Raw genomic sequence first — 25,767 nt, forward strand, 5'->3', positions numbered from 1 at the left:
TGTGCATAAAACTTGTAGCCCTGCACGAAATTTTTCTTGATTACAAAAAAAAAAAAAAACGTTAATCTGGCAAAGTGCATCAATGTCATAAGCAATAAAGTCACAGAGACCGTGTATACAAGAAATTGGTGCCCTACACGAAGGCTTATTTTCTAGAGAACATGTTTACTACAGAAAACAAATTGAAGTTTATATAACAGGTAAATTTTTGAATTGATTTTTGATTTGATTGGTGTTTTACGCCGTACTCAAGAATATTTCACTTATACTACGGCGGCCAGCATTATGGTGGGTGGAAACCGGGCACAGCCCGGGGGAAACCCACGACCATCCGCAGGTTGCTGGCAGACCTTCCCACTTACGGCCGGAGAGGAAGCCAGCATGAGCTGGACTTGAACTCACAGCGACCGCATTGGTGAGAGGCTCCTGAGTCATTACGCTGCGCTAGCGCGCTAACCGACTGAGCCACGGAGGCCCCTTTTTGAATTGAAAGTCTATCAGTGAAAAAACATTCACCAAGCCTATAAGACTAAAACCAATAAAACAGTTCAATCTTCCATCTGTAGGCCCTTCATAGATGCACACATGGGAAAAGTAATTTTAAAAAAAACACAAACATAACCTTTTATTACTGTATGTTGGAGATCCACATATGATTTCCATTATGCAGGAGCTGATAAAAAGAAAAAGCTTAACCTGCCCTCTGAGAATGTTCATTTACACCCCATATCTTAAACTATGGCCAAAAAAAAAAGCCGACAGACAAAAATACAGCAGCTAAAAAAAACAAAAAAGCTTTACCTGCCATCCGAGAATGTGCATTTTCACACCATACCTTTGACTAGGGAACAACAAAAAAAAACGCCTAACCTTCAATCCATGTATGATATCCCAATACACAGGAGCTAAAAAAAAAGCTTAACCGGACACTGACGCCGACACTTTTCCCCCTCTCACAATACCTCACAAAAAATATTTAAATCTGTAAAAGAGGTATAAATAAGACATTCTCTAAACGAGACTTTAGTTTGTCTAGAGTATCTCCAGGTGGAACTGTAAGCCAATGAAATCCTGTGTCTTTTAACAGTTGCAGTTCCTGTGATGAACTCTGGGCCAAAATTGTAAAGCAGACTCCGTCGTTTTTTCGGGGTGGTTTTCCAGAATACTCCACGGCCAAGACGCCAAAAATCTGGGGCCTCTGTTTAATTCTGACAAAGGCTGCCTGTGTAACGAAATAGTGATAGAGTGGTTATGGAGACATTTGTTTGCTTATTTATTGATTGGTGTTTCTCCAAAAATATGTTTGCCGGAATTAATTTTCGCGTATTTAAGAGAATACCGAAAAACAAAACTTAAAATTTTCAAAGATATAATACGGCCGAAATTATTCAAGCAGGTCAACCAGGTGTCATTATGGGTGGCTTTAATCCTCCTTTAATTCCTGCAGTGTCGAGAGTCCTCGTGATCTGGATCAGAGATTAAAAGAATGGGGGATGGATTATCACTACGTAAGAAGATTACTTTCGCACCTACCGTGAGCAGTACTCAAACAGGAGTCACTTCTTTTCGAATCATTGATGAGTACTTTTAAACAGCTGGCAAAATGACCTGTCACCTTTTGAGCAGTTCAACGCAAAACATATGAATTCACCATTATCACCGCCAGTTACACATTGTTTATCAAGCAGAACGGTAAGTTTTGCATTGTTTTCAGTCTTAATCGTCCTCTCTAGCAGCTCAGAAACTGCAAACACTGCAGCTATCAAACGACCATTGTATTGTTGTACACACTTCATAGTTTGTTAGAGCTCACTCATTGGACCACAGAAGAGACACAACCAATGGGATAGTATGTATCAGAGCGACATTCATTGGAAGGCAGCATGTGCTGGTATCTTTTTTTCTTTCACTTTACGGCCATAGTGAAGATTGATTAAACTAAAGACGAATAAACTCTCATTTTGTTTTATACCCACCGAGGCTTAGAAACAGAGTCTGTACATATTTAAACCATATTCTCCCTTCCCTGCTGTTACAAAATTTTCTTAGCGCAACTCCCTTCACCGTGGCAAAGATTTCACTTCATTATTACTACTACCTGAGGTATATGATTCAATATTGAATATTTTTTTCGCTGGAATTATTTTTCGCGATAAATTATTGGCCACGAAATCCGCAAAAATTAGTTCCACGCGAAAATGAAATTTTCCACATTGAGACCACATTGGTGAGTGGCTATAATTTTTACACATGGACTTTTAATCTAGCATCCTATCAGTGTATTGTGCATTTAGGACAATTCTGTCATTGATTTGATGTGGCATGTAGATACAGCTAGTCTCAGTCGTTAGGTTTAATATTGATGACTTTAAAGCTTCACTAATTTTCTCCCTTGTATTTGATTAGAGGTCCGGAGATCTCCAGTGCCGAGGCTGCCTTCTCTCATTTGCTCTAACCCCCTCACCCACTGAGGCTGCTAAAGATGCTTGTCTTTCAGTCGCCAAGACACATGAGATGCAACGGTAGCCTTAAACAGGCAATTGTGGATTTTTGTGTTTACAATGCCCTTGCTGTTCAGTAGGCCTTTGGTGTTTTTTTGAAAAGCACTTGTCTTGCAATTGTATTGTGTGCAGATCTTTTCATCTGAGGTTTGTCAGTAACTTGCCAAAGATAGGTAGGTGGTGTATACCAGGCATTCCAATTTCTCCCATCCATAAAACTGACCTTCATGTTAAAAGTGAAAAATTCCTGATTAAGACGTTAAACAAAAATCTAGATCTGCTTCATTTCAATTTTTGGAGTAATACAAAACTTACTTGTAAAATTCTGGACAGTGCAACATCCAGGCTGAAATCTGGTATACCTATCACACCCAGGGGGAAGTGATCCCCTTCCTTGGAGTTCACTAGAACTTTCTTCTTCCTACAAACACAATCTTAAAGCATTTTCAATTAGGCTTCTTAATTCAGCCAAACTCAATATCCTTACTAATATATGACTAAAAGACACAGATATCAAGGCATAATTTTTTTTAAAGATCCAGTAACAATATAAATTAAAACTTACTTCTATGGTCATATTCAAGTCCCTACCTTGGGGTTCCATAATCTGAGACAAAAGCAAGAAAATCTTAAAATACATCTAATATATTTACATACATAACGTAAGGCTGAATAAAGTTGATATGTTAATAATATAATGTTAAATTACACACATTCAACATGAATGTAATGAAACTAAATACATTTTAACACTTTCCCTTGGCTTTGAACTAAATTTGGGCGACCCTTACTTCATACATGAGACTCATTTTTTCCTCATCATTAATTCTGGTTGGACTGAAGAAAAGGAAACCTTACCCTTCAGTATCATTCTGAAGCAGGATGAGTCGCAGGAGCAGCTGTTTATGAGGATTGCAGGATCCCACACATTTGGGGATTCGCTTTGTGACATCAGACTGTGAGTACCTACGGTGGCCTAACTTAATCAGCTTAAAAATATCACCGGCCCTGTAACATGTATAGTGAACAGGTTTATTAACCCAAGTCCTGCCAGCCCTTTATCTATCTGCATAAATTTGAACATTACAAAATGATTTGTAGATTGTTTGCTTGCTTCATGATTAAAGCCTCTCTCAAACATACGTTATTTTGGCCATACCCTGGGGATGTCAGGCAGTAGTAGGCTGCATGGCCTCAATCTAGCCATATTATAATACAACCTTGTGTCATGGTGAAGACACCAATCACAGTATATGGACACCAGCCATGATACCCCACCCACTCACAGTATACTGACACCTGATAACCAGTATTTGGTCTTTAAGCTTAGATTCACTGAGTGAGAAGCTAACTTTGCCGCCTGGAAAGTTTTTCTCTACTTGGTATGACCTCCTGTTAATTCCATAATAGAAGAAAATGTGTCTAAAAACAAAGCTTCCACAAGAATATTTCAGGGAGAGCTAACTACAATACTAAAACTGATAAAATATCTTTTAAAAATTTGGTGACACAGACATATATTTTGTTACCCTATCTATATGAACATTTATTTGTTGTTTTTGAGACTTAAAAATTTTACACTTTTATAATGACTGTCAGAGTGGAGGAACCAGAGTTCCATGTGTAAACCACTGAACTTTGGCAAGTTAATGACAGACTTTCCCACATGTGATGTGGTACAGATATGCACACCATATTGTTCAAAGCAAATGGTCTTTCATGAATATTGGACTACGCAAAAGGCCACCTGAGGAATCCACAAAATCCCTGCCAAGACAGAAGGTACCTTTTACTACAAGACAACAGACCGTTCCCCACAAAGAGATAAGAAAAAGCCAAAATTCTAACATATTGGCAAATGATACAAAACCTGCCAGTTGTTTTCTTTCAATGAAAGTGGTGCACATGTTGCATGCCATTTTGTATGATAAATTAGCAAGCAGATCTATGATTTTGAGAGACGTTGCCTAACTCCCTGCAACTAAGCTTAAGTTCTGTGCTGTTGGATCTCCAGATTTTTTGTTGGTCACACAGACATATGGGCGCTTGGCCCAAGAGTTTAACATGGTTGACGTGGGATAAAGCCATATAAATGATCCATTCACTCACTCACTCACCTGATTGTGATGGTTCGCTTCCTTGCATCCACAACCTCTTCATACTTCATCCACTTAGCCTGTAAAGATTCACTATCTCCGTCAGAGGTACTTTTTAACTTGCCTCCTAAATATGCAACACAGAAAAGCAGGAACAATTCGAACACTGAAACCTAAACCTTTACCTGAACTTTAATCACATCTTAAAAGCATGTGAAGATTCCCTGGCTCAGCAAAGGATTGGGGTAGACATGCCACTGGATTGGCGCAGATAGCTGTATCCACTATCTACTTTTATTACATGGTGCCTTAATTTACCTTTACAATGTTCAACATCTCTTATCTAGCCAATATTTTGCTTCAGCCATTTTATCCAGCCATTGTAATTGCCACCATCCACCCATTTTGTATCCACTGTCTACCCATAATGTAGCCACTATCCATCCATTACATAGCCAATATCCATCCATTACATAGCCACTATCCAGCCGGTACATAGCCACTATCCAGCCATTACATAGCCACTATCCAGCCATTACATAGCCACTATCCAGCCATTACATAGACAATATCCAGCCATTATATAGCCACTATCAACCCGTTACATAGCCACTATCCAGCCATTACATTGCCACTATCCAGCCATTACATAGCCACTATCCAGCCATTACATAGCCAATATCCAGCCATTATATAGCCACTATCCAGCCGTTACATAGCCACTATCCAGCCGTTACATAGCCACTATCAACCCGTTACATAGCCACTATCCAGCCATTACATAGCCAATATCCAGCCATTACACAGCCACTATCAACCCGTTACATAGCCACTATCCAGCCGTTACACAGCCAATATCCAGCCATTACATAGCCACTATCCAGCCGTTACATAGCCACTATCCAGCTGTTACATAGCCACTGTACCTGTAACTTTGCCAGTGTAGATAAATCTGTACCAGGAACCACATCCTACCTCCACACAGAGAAGAGTAGTGGGTACAAAATGAAGGCCACTTTCTTCCAGTACTTCTCTTTGTGCACCTTCCTTTTGAAAATAAAGCAGATCCTTGAATGACTCAAAGTAGCAAGTGATAGTGATATTGAATTTCCAATGTAAAATATTGAAAAATATTACATGGAATTCAAATATATGAAATCATCATAAAGACATTAAAGAAACAATACAGAAATGAGGTCAAAGTTATTTTACTCATCTATGTAATAAAAGCCTTGCAGCATTTATTGAATTATTCCGAGTACAAGCTCATCTGTTCGAATGCATTCAAAGCACCATGCGCCTTACAGTGCATACGCCGCTCTCTGTATATCACTGCCAAGATTAGCACATTTTGTACCAATACAGATGTACCAGTCTTTTTACCTGAAGTAAGATATGTTGAGATTTTGTGTTGATCTGATATCACTTCCTGTCTGATCATCGTGACACAAGTTATCGAATAATGTTGATTACAGTTACTGTTACAGCTAGGGAAGGGCATCAGTAGTGAGGCTAAGTCTGACAAAGCCCTGGCTCCAAGGCTCAAACTTGTCTACTGGTGGCAATGATATAAAGCGAGCATAGACAGCCGTGCATGTGCTGTAAAGACGATGTCTAGGCAGAACACAGACTATAACAATATCTTGGGTCAATACAAGCTCAGAAGCAGGCTTTGAGCGAGCGCATGGTTAAGGTGCTTGCCTCTCTGTTGCTAGGACAAACAAATTGCGGTTTGAAACCTGGTCTTTGAGCAGGAATTTCTACATTGCTTCACTTTCTTTGTTCATGGTGGTCCTTCGATGACAACATGTGGTTGTTCATGTAGCTGCTTGCTCAATCTTTTGTTTGTTGAAGACAACGCGCTGTTTATCGTTCACTAAAGACCAATATGGTGGGTCTGCCAACAACCATGGTCGTGGGTTTTCCCTGGGATCTGTTCGGTTTCCTCCCACCATAATGCTAGCCACTGTCATATAAGTGAAATATTCTTGAGTACGGCGTAAAACGCCAATCAAATAAATAAGTAACCAGTATGGTGTGCATATCTGTATGTCACATGCAGGAAAGTTTGTTAGTAACTTGCCAAGGGCGATGGTTCACCCTTTTGCACTCCGTTTTCCTCCACCCATAGAACTGACTGTCATGGAATAAGTGAAAAATTTATGAGCAATCAAAATTTGTGAGCGTTAATTAAATATATAAGTAAAGTCAATACCAGCTGATGATTAATATGTGGCACTGACTGGAATATACCTAAAGTTTTAACTGTTCAATACGAAAATAAAAGCTTTAAAATCACAATAACTGACCAGCAGGCTTTCTCCCTTTTCCAGTCTTCCCATGGGGAGGTACCACTGACCCCGACAGGAGGATTTGGCCTCTTGTATCATCAGAACATCGCCTTTATCATTAAAAAGGACTGCTCCAACAATATAGCATACATTCTCCTTGGTCTTTGGGATGAAGCTTGCTGTAAAGTAAAAATAGGAAAAAAAAGTGTAATTCATCAATCTGTACTGTGGATTTGTATTGTACATGTCATTTCAGAAATATAAGAAAATAGCCAACCATGTTATTCATCAACCTGTACTGTGTAGCTCCATTGTACATGTCAATTCAGAAATAGAAGAGCTTAGTTTTGTTCATTTTGGGAGTAGGCTAACTGTACCATGACATAAGTTTAAGCTTGAATAAATCAATTTATAAATAACATTTAAACTTGGAGTTAATATACCTGACAGATATAACTGTAAATTTTGCGCATTGCCAGCTGAACAAATTAAACACGTCAGTAAATATACATGTAATATAACAGTATTTACAGTAATTATACTACACTTTCCTGATAGCAATTAAAATATCACCTATTTCCTGTGTAACACATGTATAAAGGCTTACTACATGATAGCTATGGATTGTGTTTATTGAAGCAATACACAATAAATGAGGAATGAATATTAAGTAATGTGCAATGCGATAAGATTCTCGACACTTGACAACTGATTTGTTACCTGCTATGTCACACCCGGCATCCACCACAGAAGGCTTTATGGCCCTTCCTTCTAACAACTCTTCGAGATCCGATAAAACATCGCAGACACTGGTTGCCATGGTGACAGCATAACCCCCACCAGAGCAGATGATCCTGAGAAAACCTATAGTTAGATAATACAGCACCACTTAAATAACTAATGACAGCAGATTGTGAAATTCGTTTTCAAAATGTAAGCAGATTGCAAAAAGCTTGACCAGTACACACAAACAGATTCACAGCGAGACAGACAGACAACATTTTAATACATAAAACATATACACCAACCACAAAGCGTCTCAATTACTCAATGGAACCTGTCCGTTTTACGAGTTTTATTAATTTTCAAGATATTAACAAATTAAAGAAACTGCAACCCACACAACCATAGTAAAAGAAACTGCTATATGTGTATATATACTGTACCATGTATGCATATATTCAAAGAGGGAGAATAAAGTACACAGAATTATGAGTAAATTGATGCTTTTACTCTCTTACCTTTTCTCTAATGTTTAGCGAGGGATCCATATGTCTAAACACTTGAACTCACCCACCCAATTTCATCATCTTTTACTCTGTAGCTCAGATTTAGACATTTTATGTCAGACAAAAAGGTGAGTACAATTAGGTGAACCAGCAATCTGTGCTGGGACACCTACTGAAATTGTTCGGATTTTTATTATTTTTCTTCCATTTCTTGAAAGCTTTTTGAAAGCATAAAAAACTGTAAAAGGAAATGTTTTTATTGGATGTTGTTGAAATTTGGTGATTTTAGGAACAAAATAAATTTTGGCTGTTCTTGGTTAACTTTGGTCACGTGACATGGCAGCCATCTTGTATTTTGATCAAAGCCTTTAAAATTTTTCTTCTCAAGAACCAACTAACCGATTCTTTTGACATTTGATGTACCTGTAGAGTGATCCCAGTTAGAGCAAGTTTGAAAAAATCTTGGACATTCATCGACAGTTTTGGAAGCTAGTCATTGATCAAAGTTATGATGTTCTAAAAAGTGTCTAATATTTATAATGTTTTCATACATTCTAGTGTATTTAGCGACGCTGACTCCCTATCTGCTTTCAGATTTTGTCTATCTTTGTAACTTTTTGAGATATGGTAAAAAAAAAAACTTTATTCAGTTATGTAATTTCTATGGCCTTTAACTCGAGAACTATAGTAGCTAGAAATGTGAAACTTGCACCAAATTGTAGCCCGATACATGCCCTTTCAGCACCATGCCAACAGATTTAAGCTATAACCCAAAAAATGTAACTCTTATTAGCGCAAATTCAACCATTAAAGAAATATTATGGTTTTCAGTGGTTTTCATGCCCATACGGAAGAGAGTGGCGTTTGGATGTCGCACAGAAAAGTAACTACGAAACTGTATGCCATGCCTTTCGAAAGGGGATCTTTTGTACAGAGAACTACACAGAACACTGGTTATTCCTTCTTACCATTTAGACCAAAATTTCACATCTATATAGTTTCCCAACATTTCCTGTCACCTACATGCACCCTGTCCTTGCCTGTTCTCAAAACTGAACTGAACCCAGGAAAACTAGATGGGACACTAGAGTGGGGTGATTGCACGCCATGTGTCAAGCAACCTGAATTGTACATACTTAACCAGGTCCAGTGGTCGCCAAGGCCTAACTCAATCAAGACGCTGTGGTGGTTTTCAGCACTAGACGCATTGTATGATATCTGGTAGGGATTGATTCAAACCCAGTTGATTATTTCTCATTTTTGTCATGCTTTTTCTCCATGTTATTGCCTGTTTTTGTAAATACTGTTACAATTGTACATGCAGGCTGAAAGTGTTGAGTTTTCCACTGTCTGTGTACTTTGGCAGTTGAAAAAAGCTATAAGTCATTATATATGATAGCATCTGTTGGTAAACAGATCGTTTCCAAAGCTTAATTCTTCCAATCATGGCAAATTCGTTCAGCGCATTACCTTCATACTTTTTTCTTATTTGACATTCAATTGGGCCTTGACGGTCACCAGCATAGCTGTAAGGAACATAACACCTTTAATTACAAATGTTTATGAGCAAAAGAAAAAAAGTTTACTAAATAAGCCTGTCTAACCCTATACTGCCATTAAGTGTGCAAATATTGACCAATCACAGAGCATGGATATATTTGGCTATTTTGACGATGGGTGCCGTGAACAATGTGCACATATATTCCAGGCCATGGGAAAACAACCCAATTATGCACCGATTGATGCTTCCTGAGACAGAATTTGCATCATGTTTGGGCACATGAACAGTTCTAAACGGCATAGAAAGGAGTAGCATTAACGTTCGATCAAGCTACTAGAAAGCCTCATGCAAATGTATATCACTGTTAATTGTTGTTAATCAGCTGAGATTTACAGATACTGTAAACAAAGATCATGCACTTACAAACTTACTTAAATTTATCTGTAATTTATATAGTCAATATTTAAGTGCTTTGAGCTTGTTTTCTATCAGAATAAAAGTGAACACAGTGAACATCCATCTTGCCTATAATCATGTACCTCAGTTATACCTCAGCTGTACCTCAGATACACCTCAGGCATCATATTCCAATTTCATTATCGTTTACTCTGTAGCTCTCTGTCCATCAGCATACCAATCACCAGGACAGCTACAGCACACCTACTGCACATAACTTTTCATCCTAGTTGACTTTAAAAAGTTGCATGCTTTAATTTATGACACTATACATGACAGCATGTATGTATATTTGATTGGGTTTTTATGTCATACTTAACAATTTTTCAGTCAAATAACAAAGAAGTCATTCAGTGTGTGAATATACACACTGAAAGATTATGTCAATATTTTTGTGGCAAAGCAAATCGATCGTGATGCTGCCGAAGTGCCAATGTATCATGTCGAGAACACCAGACATGACACCCCAACCAATCCTGTTTCATAGTTGCCCTCCGAGTGCACAACGCCAAAGTGGGGCAGCAGCAAATACATGACCCTGGTATGACCCACGCGACATTGACGTGACACTGACGGTGACAGTCGCCAGTGACATGTCTTAAAACTAAGGCTAGCCAAGGATCTCGGCCAAGGATGTCTTTTAATATGGTGTTAGGCGTAGATCACGGGGTGGCTAGCTGTCCCCGCGTATCAGTAGTACATGCCTCTCTCAGACCGAGGTCTCGGGCTGAAGTGAGACTGGTACACAGGCTGGTGTATCGCAACTTTTCGTGTACAGGCTTCAATTTTAGTTTTCGAACAATCTCCAAAAGCTGAGACTTACCTGCATAAAATATCACACAGTATCAAAACAGATCTATACCATACTGCCTTTGAGAGCTCAAAGTTGTGCTTACGTACCGGGTATGCTATCTGTACTGTCATATACGTTTGACAGCCGGTCGCCTACAGCAGAATACAGGAAAACTCGGAATGGCAGTACCCAGGTATCTGTAAAGGGCGATTTCGGGAAAACTACTGCTCGATTTCGAAAGACCAGTTTCTAAGCTTTCTAAACTGACTATACTTGTGTTATTAACCATCGATTTTAGTACTTTATTCCTGTCCGGAACGGAGTCGACTGTGGTGAAATGCGATTACGATCGCTTCGGCAGGGGAGATAACTGGTGTGAGGTTCGCCATTTCGGTTAAGCAAAATTTTTAAAACTCTGGTATGTTCAAAATAAATGCCCAGCATGCTATTGTCCAAGGCTTTAAAAAATTCTCATGATCAAAAACACCCGCTGGATTGAAATACAACTAAATTTAGAGATTATACTATTGCTGTATTATACTATTTTATATTATACTATATTATTGCTAATAATATTCATAATCTATTTTCCGAAATAATAGCTACTTTTTACAGAGTTTTTTTTTATAAATTACATAAAATATTACCATGAATGTTTTTCCAATACTTTATTGCACCGTTACTGCATGAAAGCTATCATATTTTATGACATCCATATGCATTACCATTCACTGATAATTCACCTTGAACAAAACATCTTTGTTATTGCTATTTCAAGCATGCACCTCAAACATGAATATTGCATGTATTGCACAGTAATTATACAGTATATAACATTGCCAGCACTAAACTGTAGTGATATTCTGGCATTTACAATCGTTGTTCCCCTGGTGGTAACATGTTATTTCATGGTTTACTCTGTACTCAACCCATTGTAAAGTGTTTTTGTATGATAAATCTTAAATGTCACGTGTAAATGTAAACTAAACTTACAGATTAAATTATTGCTATCAATAGTTTAAAAAAAAGAGGATCCAAAGGATAGATGGAGTACTTATTTATTTTACAAAAATTCTGTAAAGTATTTTAATTAATTTTCATAACCTATCTTGTAATATTTTTAAAGATACTTTTACAACATTTGTATAGATTAAAATTATTATAAGATTTTCTTTGCACACTTATAGGTTTGAATTCAGAATGTCAAGTTCGTCACTTCATAGATCATAACTACATGTCATATATATATCTCATAATCACATTTTGTGCAACCAGAATTATATTTAAACATGCACAATTTACATTATATTTTCATCATATGTGAGTTCAAGCCCATCCCAAGCTGGCTTCCTCTCCAATCATAAGGGGAAAGGTCTTTCAGCAAACCTGCAGATGGTGGTGGGTTTCCCCTGGGCTGTGCTCTTCTTCCTTCTACCAAAATGCTGACAGCTGTTTTTTGATAGTTATATTTCGTGATTTAGATACAGTTGGGCTTTCTTTGAGGAGGGGTAGTGGTGGTGGTGGTGGTGGTGGTGGTGGGGGTGGGGGGGCTGTTCTTCTTTCTTTTTTTTCTTTTTTTTTAGGATTAAAGGGATTATTTCACCTTGCTTGCAGAGTATTAAAGTTAAGTTTATAAAAATACAAGGTACACAGAACTGAAGACAAAGCGTGAAATGTGCCATGTGTGAAATGTGTCATGTTCAGTTCTTTTAAGACCAATCATCACTGTCCCCATGGCAAATTCACATTTTCCGACACATTTTCATGAATGTATATACAGACTATACCATAATCATCTATTAAAGTTTTACCAAATTTATAAAGCAGTGAAAATATTCCCATCACTTCTGACTGCTAAATGTTTATTTTATTTTTTTATTTGTGTGGTGCTTTACATCGTATTCAAGAGTAATTCGCTTATACGACAACGGCCAGCATTATGGTGGGAGGAAACCGAGCAGAGCCCTTGGAAAACCCATGACCATTTGCAGGTTGCTGCAAAACCTTTCAATGTACACCGGAGAAAAAGCAAAATGTAAGTTTTCAAGAAGGCTTACCAGTACAATAAAACAAATAATTTTCTTTTATGTCCATAATAAGAAAATTTAACATAATAACGTAATTTATATTGTTATACAATACATCATAATTGAACATTGATCAGACAAGGTAATTATTAGCTGCCGGTTTGAAATCAACTGTGTTTTTATAAGCACCGAGCGAACAATATAAAGGAAGATATTGTAAAATTCCTTTGACCCTTCTTGAGATCAACATTCAAACACAATTCACTATTTTACATTCTGCGATTGTTAACGTAAATGTAAATTTGAGTGGTAATCCTCAAGCCTTATAAAAACACAATAAGTCAGTTTTCTATATTATTTTACAGGAATTGTTATATGGAATTCATCACTGAGTGAGTGAGTGAGTGAGTGAGTGCTTGGGGTTTAACGTCGTACTCAACAATTTTTCAGTCATATGACGATGAAGGAATCTTTAGGGTGCATGTACGTGTAACATGCGTCCTTGTAGCAGGACGGATTTCCACCGCTCTTTTATTTAGTGCTGCTTCACTGAGACGACTTACTGAAGGCAAGTAAGCCACCCCGCCCGAGCCATTATACCGATACGGGTCAACCAGTCGTTGCACTATCCCCTTCATGCTGAACGCCAAGCGAGGAAGTTACAACTTCCTCTTTTAAAGTCTTAGGTGTGACTCGATCAAGGATTGATCCTGGATCTACCGGTCCCGAAGCGGACGTTCTATCATCACTGAGTGAATATCTTCTAGATACATTGCAATTGATACCACGGATTAAGCCAAAGCAAACAGATATTTTAACACACATTATTAGCAACTTTCACCGTATAGGTGGTGCAAATTACTGACAGGGATGTCCCCTAATGCTCATCCACGACCTCAACCACTTCCACTCCGACGATAAGTTATCTGAGCAGAAATGCAATTTCTGAGGAATTATCGAATTTCCACAAAGCTGGTTATTTCCAATCTGAACATTGATGCTGTTTTGTGATGTCTTGCTGGAAGCACTTATCGGAGATGGCTTGGTTTGGTGTATGGTTTACCATTGGTTCCCCCTGTGGCTACGATACTTCGTCCGCTTAATATAAAGACAGGAGTTGAAGTAGCCACCTGAGGCTAACGTAATCACGGTCTCACACAGACACAGAGTAACACCATATGATGTTTTAGCTTAAGCGAGGGACTTCGTTGCCTACAGTACAGCCTACCGTAGCGGTATCTTAATTTCTTTTTTGATACACGTCGTGAATTAAACAAAAAGGACACATCATTGCTACTTCTACCAGAATGATCCAACTTTTATAAAAGTTACGCTATCCCTATCTTCCTTGTCGACATTCGTTTTGGAGCGCCACTATAACAAGTTACAAGACAACTACAACTGCAAACCGGGAGCAAATACCAGGAACGGGGTAAGATACGCAGGGGAGGACTGCATGATCACAAATCACCAGTTTAACAATTAAATTATTCTGTCGTTAATTTATTGATGAAGCGACCACTTACCCCTACGCGCCTGCCATCATTACTGACACTGCCACTTGACAGTCGTAAGCATTTTCTCGAATACAAAACCACCTGCGCAAAGATTGGTGACGTCATACAAATGGGGGTTGATCTAAAAACAACTCCCACACACTCAAGCCCTGCGTCACACAAATGTTCGTTATGTTTCTGTTTTGGTGCAGCCTAGTATTCTCGTACATAACTGCATGTACGTACGAGAACTTTTTATTTTTGTTTACCTCTTTACGTTGCTTTAAAATTATTTAATAAATAAATATCATTGGTAAATAGAAGTTATATATAAAAAAATAAACAATGGTAATAAGAAAATAAAATGGTTTAAAAAATGTGTCATAAAATAGTTGCAATGACGGCGATGTCCACAAGCTCCTCAATTAGAGCGCATCGACAAGAGCAATGTCAAAACTATGACTAAAAGTAGGCACGAAAGAGGACAACCTAACCTTCAGTTAAAGTATCTTGTTTAAATGAAAAATAATACATGGACCTTTAAGTCACGTATTCTCCTAGACTAGTTCCTCAGGGGGATAGCAAGCTCCATGAGGGGTGGGAAAAGGAATGAGGCTTGGGGGTGGGGAGGTGGGCTACTATCTCAGCAAATCAGGCGAGGGTACAGGAGCAGAGCTTAAATCACAAGAGGGAATTCCTATTATGGTGCAAAGGGAAACTGTATTTATTGTACTTGTTATATTTTTATGAAACAGTTGTAAATTTGTTAATTGGCTTTTTTTTGTTTATATATTTGATTGTTACTTAACGCCATACTCAAGAATTTTTCACTTATACGATTAAACAGTCGACCTTTTGCAAGTTACTGACGAAATTTAGCACATATGTCTGTATGTAACGTAGATACTCAAGCCAAATTAGTGCCACCTAGGGTGGCACAATCAAGTTGGTACTAAGATGTTTATAGGCTCAGTAGATTAAATTAAGATATGATAACCTTCTGCCAGTATCTCTCATGGTTTCAGTCAATAATGAATTAAGACCTTGTCATAAAGGGAGCATTGCATTATTTATGCAGCAAAGGAAGTTTGGCAATCCATATCTTGCCCACATATATGAGATGTTAGCAGGATATTCAATGGACTAATATATTACTGGAATAAAGTAACTGTGCATCATCTGCAGTTATGCCATGTTCTAATGAATTAAGATAAGAATATGATATTTGGTATTCTGTTTAATCACTGTTTAACTGTTGACAGGATAATCTCGAAATCTTTATGATTTGACACTAGGCATCATGACACGCCCTCGAAGAGATGTGGTGTCAAAAGTCAGTTCACAAACTCAATATCGTGTGTGTCCACCACTGGCGTTGATGCAGGCTTGACAACGACGACGCATAGACGACACTAAGCGAGTGAAGAAAGCTTGGGGAATGTTGTTCCATGTCTGAAGCAACATTTGTCCGAAATCAGCTAACGTCAATGGCTGATTCGGGCCCTGACGTAATCGCCGTTCCATTTCATCCCATGCGTGCTCGATAAGGGACAGGCCAGGAGAAACTGCTGGCCAAGGGAGTACCGGAATGTTGTGCTGTCTCAAGAAATCCGTCATAACACGAGCGACATGTGGACGGGCATTATCTTGCTGAAGTGTGATGTTACGTCCATGTCCTTGAATGAACGCTTGCAGAATGATCTCGTCCCTGTAACTCAGGCCTGTCAGATTGCCATTCACAATGACAAGTTGGGTCCGCCCATGAGATGTGATGCCTTCCCATACCATAACGCTGCCGCCACCAAACGCTCGACGTTGAACAACGCACGCGTCAGCATACTGTTCACCAGGACGTGTGTACACCCTTGCCCTGCCATCTAAGCTGTCCAGATGAAATCTCGACTCGTCAGTGAACAGAACACCATCTTGTCTCCTGTACCGTAGATGTTGTCTGCACCAGACAAGACGTGCCTGTCGGTGACGTTGGAGCAAAATCGGACGTATGGCAGGACGTCTGGGCCGGATGTTGCGCTCCCGCAGGCGGTTCCGTACAGTCCTGGAACTGATTGGGCGTAAGCCAGGAATGGTCCGAGCAGTCAAACTGGAACTCTGGAATCGATTCCTTAGATGGGTCAGCCGAATATGGTTGTCTTGCTGACGTGACGTCACACGTGGACGGCTGGACCGGGGCAAATCTCTCGTGTTCCCATTCTGTTGAAAACGTCGCCATAGAGAGGATATCGTGTTTCGATGGACACCAAAATGTCTGGCAACTTCATTCTGGGCCATTCCAGTCTCCAGCATACCCACGGCGCGGAGACGCTGATTTTCTGTAAGCCGTGGCATGTTGTACGCATAGTTTATGTTGAAGTTAACGCGTTTTCCACAACATTTAGAGGCTAAAGAATAATCAACAGTTCTTCAATTTTCAAGTTCAAGGTGTGTGAACTTCATGTGTCAAACATCATGCAGAATGTGAGTTATGTCATTATACACGAAGTGCACGTGCCACGCGCGATACGTGACATGACATTTCATGAAAAATGTTTGGCTAAATGTTTATTGACGGTTAGGTTTATAACTTTTCAAACATCTTTTGTTTTGTCCCATTTTCTGTGATGCACAGTTACTTTTTTCCATTAGTATATATTTACATGTAAGGTTTTTACTCTGTTCAGCTAGCGCAGAGTTATGTAGTTTTTCTAAATGCTTATAACTGTGTACTTTTTAAATTTACAACCATAATATTATGGTGAGTTAAATAAAGTAGATTATTTGCTCAGATATGTGGTCAAGATGTGTGAGAACTACATTATGAGCGCAAGCCAGTGCCGTGATATTTTGGCATTCAATCAATATACATGTAATAACTAGTCACCAAGGCGATATGGTTTCTGTCTTGTACGATATTGTTCTTTACCGTGTGTAGATGTCTAATTCGAAGTTTACTGCAAAGAAAACACGTGAAGTGTATGTAAGATGAAAAACCATTAAACACTATTCTAGAACATAGGTCGATTTATTTATTTATTTTTCAGTATTTTAACCTAGTAAAATGCCTGAAAGAGTGACCTTTTTTGGCCATATTGTGACCAAATACGTACGTGTACGCGACAAAAGGTTTTTGCCGCTTGATACACGCAGACTAGAGTATACAACATTATAATGTATAGACATACGTGTGTATATATGTGGATGCATTCGCCTAATGGGCCATGAAAAGAAAACTATGCTCAGACAAGCAATTTAAATATGTTGATCTAAGAATCCTTGCCCTAATCAGCAGAAACCTTGTGGCTTCAGAAATATTTATACACTGCTACAAGTCATGGATTGTACATAAAGGGAGTCGTCCGACAGACCTAGTGCAGGTGATGAACGGAAACAGATTGAAGAAGTGTACGAAAGCAGACTGAAGCAAGCGTGTTAAAGTAAAAGAAAGCTAAAATATGAAGTAAGGTTCATCATACAGATAATTGAAAAATATGTAAAAATACTTTCATTTATTTTTTTAGATTTTTTAAAAGAGTGTTGACAGGCGTTCAAATATTTGAAGTTTATGGTGGGCTTTGTGAGCCATACTGGCGGTATCTAGGAACTCTGAAGTCACACCGCCTTTTTTCCTGATGTTGACCAGAAGGAATCAATTTTCGTGAACATTATTTCTTTTAATCCTGGTAGTCTTTTAATCATGGGTAAAAAGAGCTATTCCAACACTCAGGGTCGTTGGATAAGAGTTGGATAAACTTCCTGTGACTTCAGAGTTTCTAAACTATCATAGTATGGCCCACTTTAGAATTCAAATGTTTGAACGCCTTTATCTCTCTTAACATTTACTGTGAAAAAATAAATGAAAGTATATTTATGCATAGTTTTAAGTGGTCTATTAAGTCATGACTACTTCTACTTTTAGAGGTCTTTACCTTTAAGAATTCATCATACTTATAAAGAATGAACTCCTTCCAAATCTAAAAGTATACTGCCCTTAAAAGATTTAATTAAGATTCAAGACTGAGAACTCGCTTGGCAACGCCCAAGCCAAATAAAAATAATAATAATAATAATAATAACTATAATAATATTTTTATTATCTTTGTTTCAGTTCATAGTTATAAATATGATAAAGGAAGACAGAAAAGTGGAAAAGCATACAGCAGGATACCACAGGAAACGTGAACATGTGGATATAGCGTTTTAGCCATTTATCACATTAATCAGTATTCATTATTCCATGAATTAGCACATTTTGTGAATTAAGCAAGCCATGCCTGAACCTCAGCGTTGATTTAAGCACAAGTTCACTGAAGGATGAGATACTATTAATACAAAACATGTAACCAGCACTACTGCACTGATGATGAGAGGCTCCAGGATCATTCCGGCACTCTCGGCCACGGAGGCCCCTGATGTAATGTAAATTTCAAATAAAGCTCGTGGATGTGTGTTTTTCGTCTTTTTCAAAGGTCGTGTAAACAGAAACCGTTGGTGTTGTGCTGAAAATTGGCCAGTGGATAGATCAACTACTGTTTTATAGCAGAACTATGTGTAGCCTTTCTACGAATTAAACCGTTGGATAACTCTCAGTTGTTGTAGTGTGGCTACATGTAGTCGGTATACAGGCCGTTTAGTATATAGTCAATCATGCCGGTAAGGGCTATACAGCTATCTGTCTTAACACATACCAATCGTCGACCGCTTATTATAATTACGACAGGCCTACGAGCCCTGAATAAAGAGGACGGTTCGCCAAAAATGTCAGTTACCATTTCTGAACCTTCACCTTCTGCGTCCTAGCCATTGTTAACCACTCGGTCAGGACTCGCTCCAATAATGTACTTTTTGAAATCATATAGGGAACCTAACTGTGTCATCTGAAAAGCATGGCTTTGCCTGTTTTCTTCAATCTCTGTTGATCAATTAATATAACCATAAACAGAAATTCAAAGACAAATGTGGTACGGGTGCAGAAGGCTGATCCATCTTTCATGAATAGTTGCCGGCCCCGACGGCTCAGCTGGTAGAGCGTCCGCTCAAGGGGTCAATCCTGGGTCGGGTCACACGTAAGACCTTAAAAAGAGGAAGTTGTAACTTCCTCGCTTGGGGGTTAAACATTAAGAGGGTAGTGCAACGACTGGTTAACCCGTATCAGTATAATGGTTCAGCTGGGCGACTTACTTGCCTTCTGGTAAGTCGTCTCAGTGAAACAGCACTAGATAAACAGCAGTGGGAATATGCCCTGCAACAAGGAGGCACATTACATGCACTCTAAAGACTCCTTCGTCCTTCGAAAAATTGTTAAGTATGACGTTAATCCATTCACTCACTCACTCCCTATACAGCTGTCAGAAACATAAGCTGTAAGTGATATGTTACCCATCAGTGTCGTTGATCCCGACTTTAGCAATTTAAATGTTGGTTCATTTGTGCCGTTGGCAATTATACTTGGAATTTTACTTCCGCTTCCTGAAAGGCTATGAGTTCCAAATGCAGGAAAACAGCAATGTACCTTAAATAAGCAAGTATTCAAAATGTTTTCAACGTAAGATTTTTATATTTCAAGCACAATTAATGGACAGTACACACCTTATCATTTATGGAAGTAGTAGATTCCGTGTATCATCTAGGGTTTGAATAACTTTATAATAATAATAAAAGCTGTTCCCACCACAGTTGAGCTATTAACAGTCATCCAGGTCTTCCACTGACAATGCAATGCGGAAACAGATGTTAATATATATAATCTATATATATATCTATATACTAATATTATTAGTTAATCCAGGCGTAAGAGAAAAAATTATTTTTAAACCAATAATCACAGAATTCCGAGTTGAATCCTGTGCTAACTTCTGTGCTGGTGTTCAAGATGGCAACTGAAGAAGGGTACGGCTTCCAGGAACTGGTTTTCACTGAGCCTGTGCGGACGAAATTCAACATCTCCTGAGTTATCGTCTGTTTAAATGCTTCATCCGATGCGCTAGGCTTTTCGATGTAATGAGGAATGACTCCACTGAACGCAATATAATCCCACATATGAAAGGCGTATTTGGATGCAAAGGGTACTCCAATGGCGTTCACTGGCTTTGATGGCTGCGATGTAACGACGTAGCGCCATACATTGGACTTGAACGATTCCGCTGCACGCGCAGTCATGACGTCATTGGGGCACGTAACTCGGAGATCGGATCCGAGGGACGTAAAGGCGAACTCGGGCGTGTAATTGGCACTCGGTGGGTACATGGCTAATGCCCTGGTCGAGACGTCCTCGCCGAAGGTATCCAGCCTTTTGTGGACGTGGTTGGTGTAGTCATCCCATGTCCACGATTTGAGATCGGGAGGCGTGGGCAAGAAATCCAACTCCTGCGCTGTGGTGCCTGGCAAAAACGGGAACAGGAACACAATTATCAAGCGTAAACTCTTAATAATAAAGTCGATATTCTCCAAATGAACACATACACTCAAAAAATTAATGTTAATTTTTTAATTTTTAATTTTAATTTTTTTTAGAAAGTCTGTTGTGTAAGTGATGCTAGAATGTATTCTGTTATTATAATATAATGCTGTGTCATATTCAACATAATATCCTGTCAGTGTAAAGGAATCTTTACGTCGAATGTGTGTTATATTTAACAGAATGACATCTAGCAATAGCAGAGTACATTCTAGCATCACGCAAACAACAGACTTTCTGTTAAAATTACAGTACGTCGTATCGACTCATTGATTGTCGTATCGACTCCACTAGTCGAACAAAAACAATGTTTCATATATGATTTACAAAAAAATATAGAGCATGCCTTTCTTTCTGTTGACTGTTCGACTGTTTCGGACGACAAAATCGAACCGTGTGACAGCGGCTTCATGAAATAGAGCTTGTCTTATTTTCAATTTATCAAGTGTGACGAGTCTGTATTATAAATCGCTGGTGGTGTTACAAAATGAAAAGTATCGTTGTACTATACATAGAGACATGTTTTATTATGTTGGACTCGAAGCAAGGAAATTCAAAAAGATTGACAATTTTAAAGTATGATATAATTTATATGACTCGACTTGGGATTAAAGCCTGCTTGTTACTCACCAGAATTCTCTGAATAAATAATGTATGTATACATGTATGTTTGCCGAATGAAAGTGGTTTTAACAGTTAGAAGAGAAGACTGAAAAATAACCAAGACGTAATATCCACAGTATGGGTAGCCAACTTCACCGGTTATTAACCGCTATGAATTGATTTATCTATTAACTCGTTTTCTGGTTTGACCAGACAAACCGCCTCACTTATACTTTATAAAACCGAAACCGAAACAGGCGGAGATTGAATTGCGCATGGTCATGCAATTGACTGGTTCATGTTCAGACGTTAACAGAGGTTAATATCCAGACGAAACTGACTCTCTACATTCTTCTATAATCATGTTTCTTTCTACAGTATCGAAATACTAAAAGTTTTTTGACCAACTGAAAAGGGCTTGAGGTAACATCAAAGACGCATGGAAAGTCCTATCAGCTCGCCACCAAAGCAGTAAAATGCTACGTAACGACATCGCACAGAAAGGACAGTCAAGTATAAAAGTTTATCCTCTAGGGCAAACAGTTACGGCTGTCTAGGAGAACTGTTTTCAGCTAGGTATATAGTTATTCTAACTCCATGAACTCACCTATTATTGTTGGAACATCTACGCCTTCCCCAGCTTTCCATGCATCGAAAGGAGCTTTTGGTAACACAACTCCTGCAATTGACGGAAACCAGCTTTAAGCGACAGGATATTAATGACACACACGTGGCCGGGTGATAAGAGCGCTAGCACAGCACAAAGATTCAGGAGACTCTCACCGAGATGATCTCTGAGAGTCCAGGTCTGTGATCGTACGTGGAATTAAAGGCCTGTCAGCAACCATGGTTGTGGGTATCTCCCGAGCTCACGGTTTCCTCCCATCATAATGCTGGTCCCGCCGTTAAAGTGAATATTTTTGTGTACAGCGTAAAACATCAATGAAAGATGTAAATAAATTAATAAAAAAAATAGTGCAAATAATGGTCAACTTTGTTTCAGGAGGCTTACATCACGATCACTTTATCTATACTAGAACTTTTCATATCGCTAAATTTTATACATAAAATGCGTCAAGGGAGCACGTTATTGATTGTCTTGAAAATTCTACAGACTGATATACATGCATGTATTAGTAATTTTAATGTATTAATTAGTAATGCATTCACAAAATTTCGATTTTTAAAATTCATTTTTTTAAAGCTGATTTTCTCGTACAATAAAGGCGCTGTCTTATGACCCTTCGTCATAGACAATGTCATTTCCGGAGAAGGTTGTAAAGAAATGAAACTAAGGCTATTGAAAATAGGTATAATACGATTGGTTCCTTCTTTGTGGTTAGACTGACTTGTTTCCAGCCCGGGGCTCTTTTGGATTGGCGCTACTGAGAGAAAAGACCAGACCGCCGATTACTTTTATATTCTAGTTTTTTCAGTCTGAAGGCTACAAACAATTATAGTTACCATCAACAACAGCCACGGCTCCGTCAAAAACATTCTTCACCGGAAGGTCTCCTTGATCCTCCATGGCCCAGAATGGATACTCGTACCAGGGCACTGCTCCCAGCACCGCTCGTGGACTCATAGCCCTAAGACAGGCCGTGTCCGAACAGCCCGTCTTCCGGAGAAACGCCAGGTTGTCCCTTGACGCATCGCTCAGGGTTTTGTTCAGGATGGGAGAGGCGCTGAGGAGCCAGGCTTTCTGGAACAGACCTTTGGCCATTGGGGAGGCCAAGAGAGCAAATATACTGGTTCCTCCGGAGCTTTGGCCAAATACAGTTACCTGGAAAAAGGACAGAAAAACAAAGTTGTGTTGTTCACTGTTCAATTTATTTTTATCAGTATATAGTCACCATTAAATGCTACTTTTTGGAAGGTCCAAGTAGGAAGTTCTCCAGATTTCAATATAATATACCGAAATATTGAGTCAAAATGAGTGTGTCGTCTTTCGGGGTTACACTACTTGTATTGCATATAACAAGGTAAAGCAATCAGTGAACCACGAGTTTTCATATTATATGATCAAGCAGGTTCTTATTACATCTATTTTGGAATTTCCAATGTCCTTTTTATTGTTGCTATTCACCTTTTAATTAATTATAATTGTGTTTGTAAAATAATATAAAATAAACCTATGGTAAATAAAAACCTATATAACGTTGGAGACCATTGATCACATTTGCCATTTAGAAATTTGTTACATGTACTATTTATAAACTCGGAAGATCAAATATGACCATCATTAATCCAGCACAAAACCCCATATAAGTCACCCAATAACAAATATACCTGTTTAGGGTCTCCCCCAAACTGTATGATATTGTCCCTGACCCATTCCAGAGCCAGGATCTGGTCCCGGAAACCGTAGTTGCCGGAGGATCTGGAGCTGGACTCCGCTGACAGAATGTCCAAAGCCATAAAGCCCATGGCGTTAAGGCGGTAGTTCATGCTGACGTACACAACGTTAGTGCTTCGTGTAAGGTTGACGCTGGGACTGTACCACGGCCAACTGCCGCTGAGGAAGAGCAGAAATCCACCATGGATCCAAACCATCACAGGTAAGTTGGCAGTCTTTTCCAAAGTTGGCGTCCAAACGTTGACGTACAAACAATCTTCACTGCCGGCATATTCGTGAAAGTTGCCCAGCTTGGGTTGCCAGCAGTAGGACGAAAATTCGGTGGCGTTGTAGACGCCCTCCCAGCAAGTGTTGGCGTCCTGGGAACGCGGAACGGGCGGCCGCCAGCGTCGCGGGCCCGTTGGTGGCAGGGCGTAGGGGATTCCCTTGAACACACTGATCCCATTGTTGTTAATTCCTCTAACTTGGCCGCATTTGGTGTTCACGACCGGATCGTCGGAGGTCTCCGGTTCGAGCAGAAAGCCACTCACCACTTGTAGTATGTTGTGGCTATAAAAGCCCAAGTACACAGCCAAAAGTACACACAGCGCCATAAATACTGCTGACATCACGCCCCACTGCGCTGACGACTTCTGCTCAGATTTGCCCGAGTAACGCCCTCCCTTGCGATTTCCTGTTCAATATAATGTAACAATAATGTAATGAGTATTTTTTAACTGATCGGGTAAACCAAAATAGGAAACATGTTCCGTAACTTGGTGTTGTTTACTACATGAATTAAGCATCTTATTACAGCGTCGCATTTATAGTGACTTCGGGCGCATGTGCTAGCAGGACACGTAATTCCCAGGGTATGAGAGGTTGTGACCAGCCTGTCAACACGTGTTCTAGCGACCTACATCTATGCACCTTGTTCTATATTTTATACTAGGCTTAACATATAATTTAGGTCCATCTCACCCCTGGATGGCCACAGGGATAATCTGTCATTTCAGTATTTTTTGTCACGTATAATATAGCACAGCTGAAGTGCAAGCCTGGATTATGTTCTGCATGTACGTAGGCATGGAATCGTCGTTCAGGGCCAGCAAAGTGCTCCCGCCACTGATTTCGTCATTAAGTTCGTTTGAAATGTGCTGTAAATTGACGCGTTATAATATATTATAGCTAGAAGAGAGTGGGAAATGGTGAAATCCTTTGAAGCGAAATGTATTCAATGCAGGCAATGCGTATTATTATTGTATGTGTAGCACTTTGCAAATTATATACTTGCACTGGTAAATACATTGCCAACACAATCCAGGTAGGTCATTCACATCGCTTACAGGTGCTAACGGCATACTCTCAGGCTAAACGCTGTGTTTTCATCGAGCGCTTAATATAATAATATGAGGGTCATGGCCGTGGCTCTAACGAAATACGCTTATCTTACTTCGTGCTTGGTCCAGTTTACGTTAGTTTGGGATGAAAATACTTCTATATCACGTTTAAGGCAGATCTTTTAGAGTGAAAATTCACACCTTGAACTTACCTGTGCGCTTCCCTGACATCACGATACCTGTGCTGTAAACCTGTGTCTTATGACTGACCTTCCTTGCCTCGTTTTTCAGAGAGTTGCCTGCTCATATAAAACTCTCTTAATCACAGATGAATATTTACACAGTCTTGACAAACTTGTTGTATTTCTTCTGTCGTTTAAATCTCGACATGCTTTACAGAGACTCTGTAGGAGAAGGGCTATATATACCGTATATCGTTTAATCATCCGTACACTTGTACAGTTGTACTTCTCCAACAGGGCTTGAAGAGGCTAAAGGCAAAAGAGAGTGGGGGCTATAACATCTTCTAGAATGTTTTTACATATCTGTCCTACATTGCTATTTTGCTTCCTTTTAAACGACACGTTATTAAATTTATAGGGACTGCATTTATAATGCGGTATAAATGCATAATTATTCCCCACGCTG

General features: G+C 39.2%; 2 protein-coding genes across 2 annotated transcripts; both read right to left on the bottom strand.

Moving 5' to 3' along the window:
* Positions 1-859: 859 nt before the first annotated feature.
* LOC135482356 (8-oxo-dGDP phosphatase NUDT18-like) lies at positions 860-14,505 on the bottom strand. Its single transcript, XM_064762294.1, has 8 exons — positions 14,421-14,505; positions 7,609-7,752; positions 6,907-7,067; positions 5,524-5,644; positions 4,619-4,724; positions 3,360-3,509; positions 2,817-2,922; positions 860-1,222 (listed from the first exon to the last, which is right to left on the bottom strand). The coding sequence occupies exons 2-8, from the start codon at positions 7,706-7,708 to the stop codon at positions 977-979; spliced, it is 990 nt and encodes a 329-aa protein (XP_064618364.1). The 5' UTR covers positions 7,709-7,752; positions 14,421-14,505; the 3' UTR covers positions 860-976.
* Positions 14,506-19,570: 5,065 nt separating this feature from the next.
* On the bottom strand, positions 19,571-24,603 carry LOC135461258 (para-nitrobenzyl esterase-like). The gene is made up of 4 exons (XM_064738263.1): positions 23,734-24,603; positions 22,909-23,227; positions 22,052-22,123; positions 19,571-20,764 (listed from the first exon to the last, which is right to left on the bottom strand). Exons 1-4 carry the CDS (start codon positions 24,406-24,408, stop codon positions 20,160-20,162), a joined length of 1,671 nt encoding a protein of 556 aa, XP_064594333.1. The 5' UTR covers positions 24,409-24,603; the 3' UTR covers positions 19,571-20,159.
* Positions 24,604-25,767: the final 1,164 nt, after the last annotated feature.

This window comes from Liolophura sinensis, chromosome 1 (genome assembly GCF_032854445.1).
Source record: "Liolophura sinensis isolate JHLJ2023 chromosome 1, CUHK_Ljap_v2, whole genome shotgun sequence".
Taxonomy (NCBI): domain Eukaryota; kingdom Metazoa; phylum Mollusca; class Polyplacophora; order Chitonida; family Chitonidae; genus Liolophura; species Liolophura sinensis.

Coding starts and splice junctions, on each gene's coding strand:
- LOC135461258 (XM_064738263.1), bottom strand. CDS start 24,408: ATGTCAGCAGTATTTATGGCGCTGTGTGTACTTTTGGCTGTGTACTTG. Junction 23,228..23,733: donor TTGGGGGAGACCCTAAACAG/GTATATTTGTTA, acceptor TCCTTTTTCCAG/GTAACTGTATTTGGCCAAAG. Junction 22,124..22,908: donor AGCCGTGGCTGTTGTTGATG/GTAACTATAATT, acceptor CGTCAATTGCAG/GAGTTGTGTTACCAAAAGCT.
- LOC135482356 (XM_064762294.1), bottom strand. CDS start 7,708: ATGGCAACCAGTGTCTGCGATGTTTTATCGGATCTCGAAGAGTTGTTA. Junction 2,923..3,359: donor CTTCAGAATGATACTGAAGG/GTAAGGTTTCCT, acceptor TTGTGTTTGTAG/GAAGAAGAAAGTTCTAGTGA. Junction 1,223..2,816: donor CACTGTCCAGAATTTTACAA/GTAAGTTTTGTA, acceptor TTCGTTACACAG/GCAGCCTTTGTCAGAATTAA.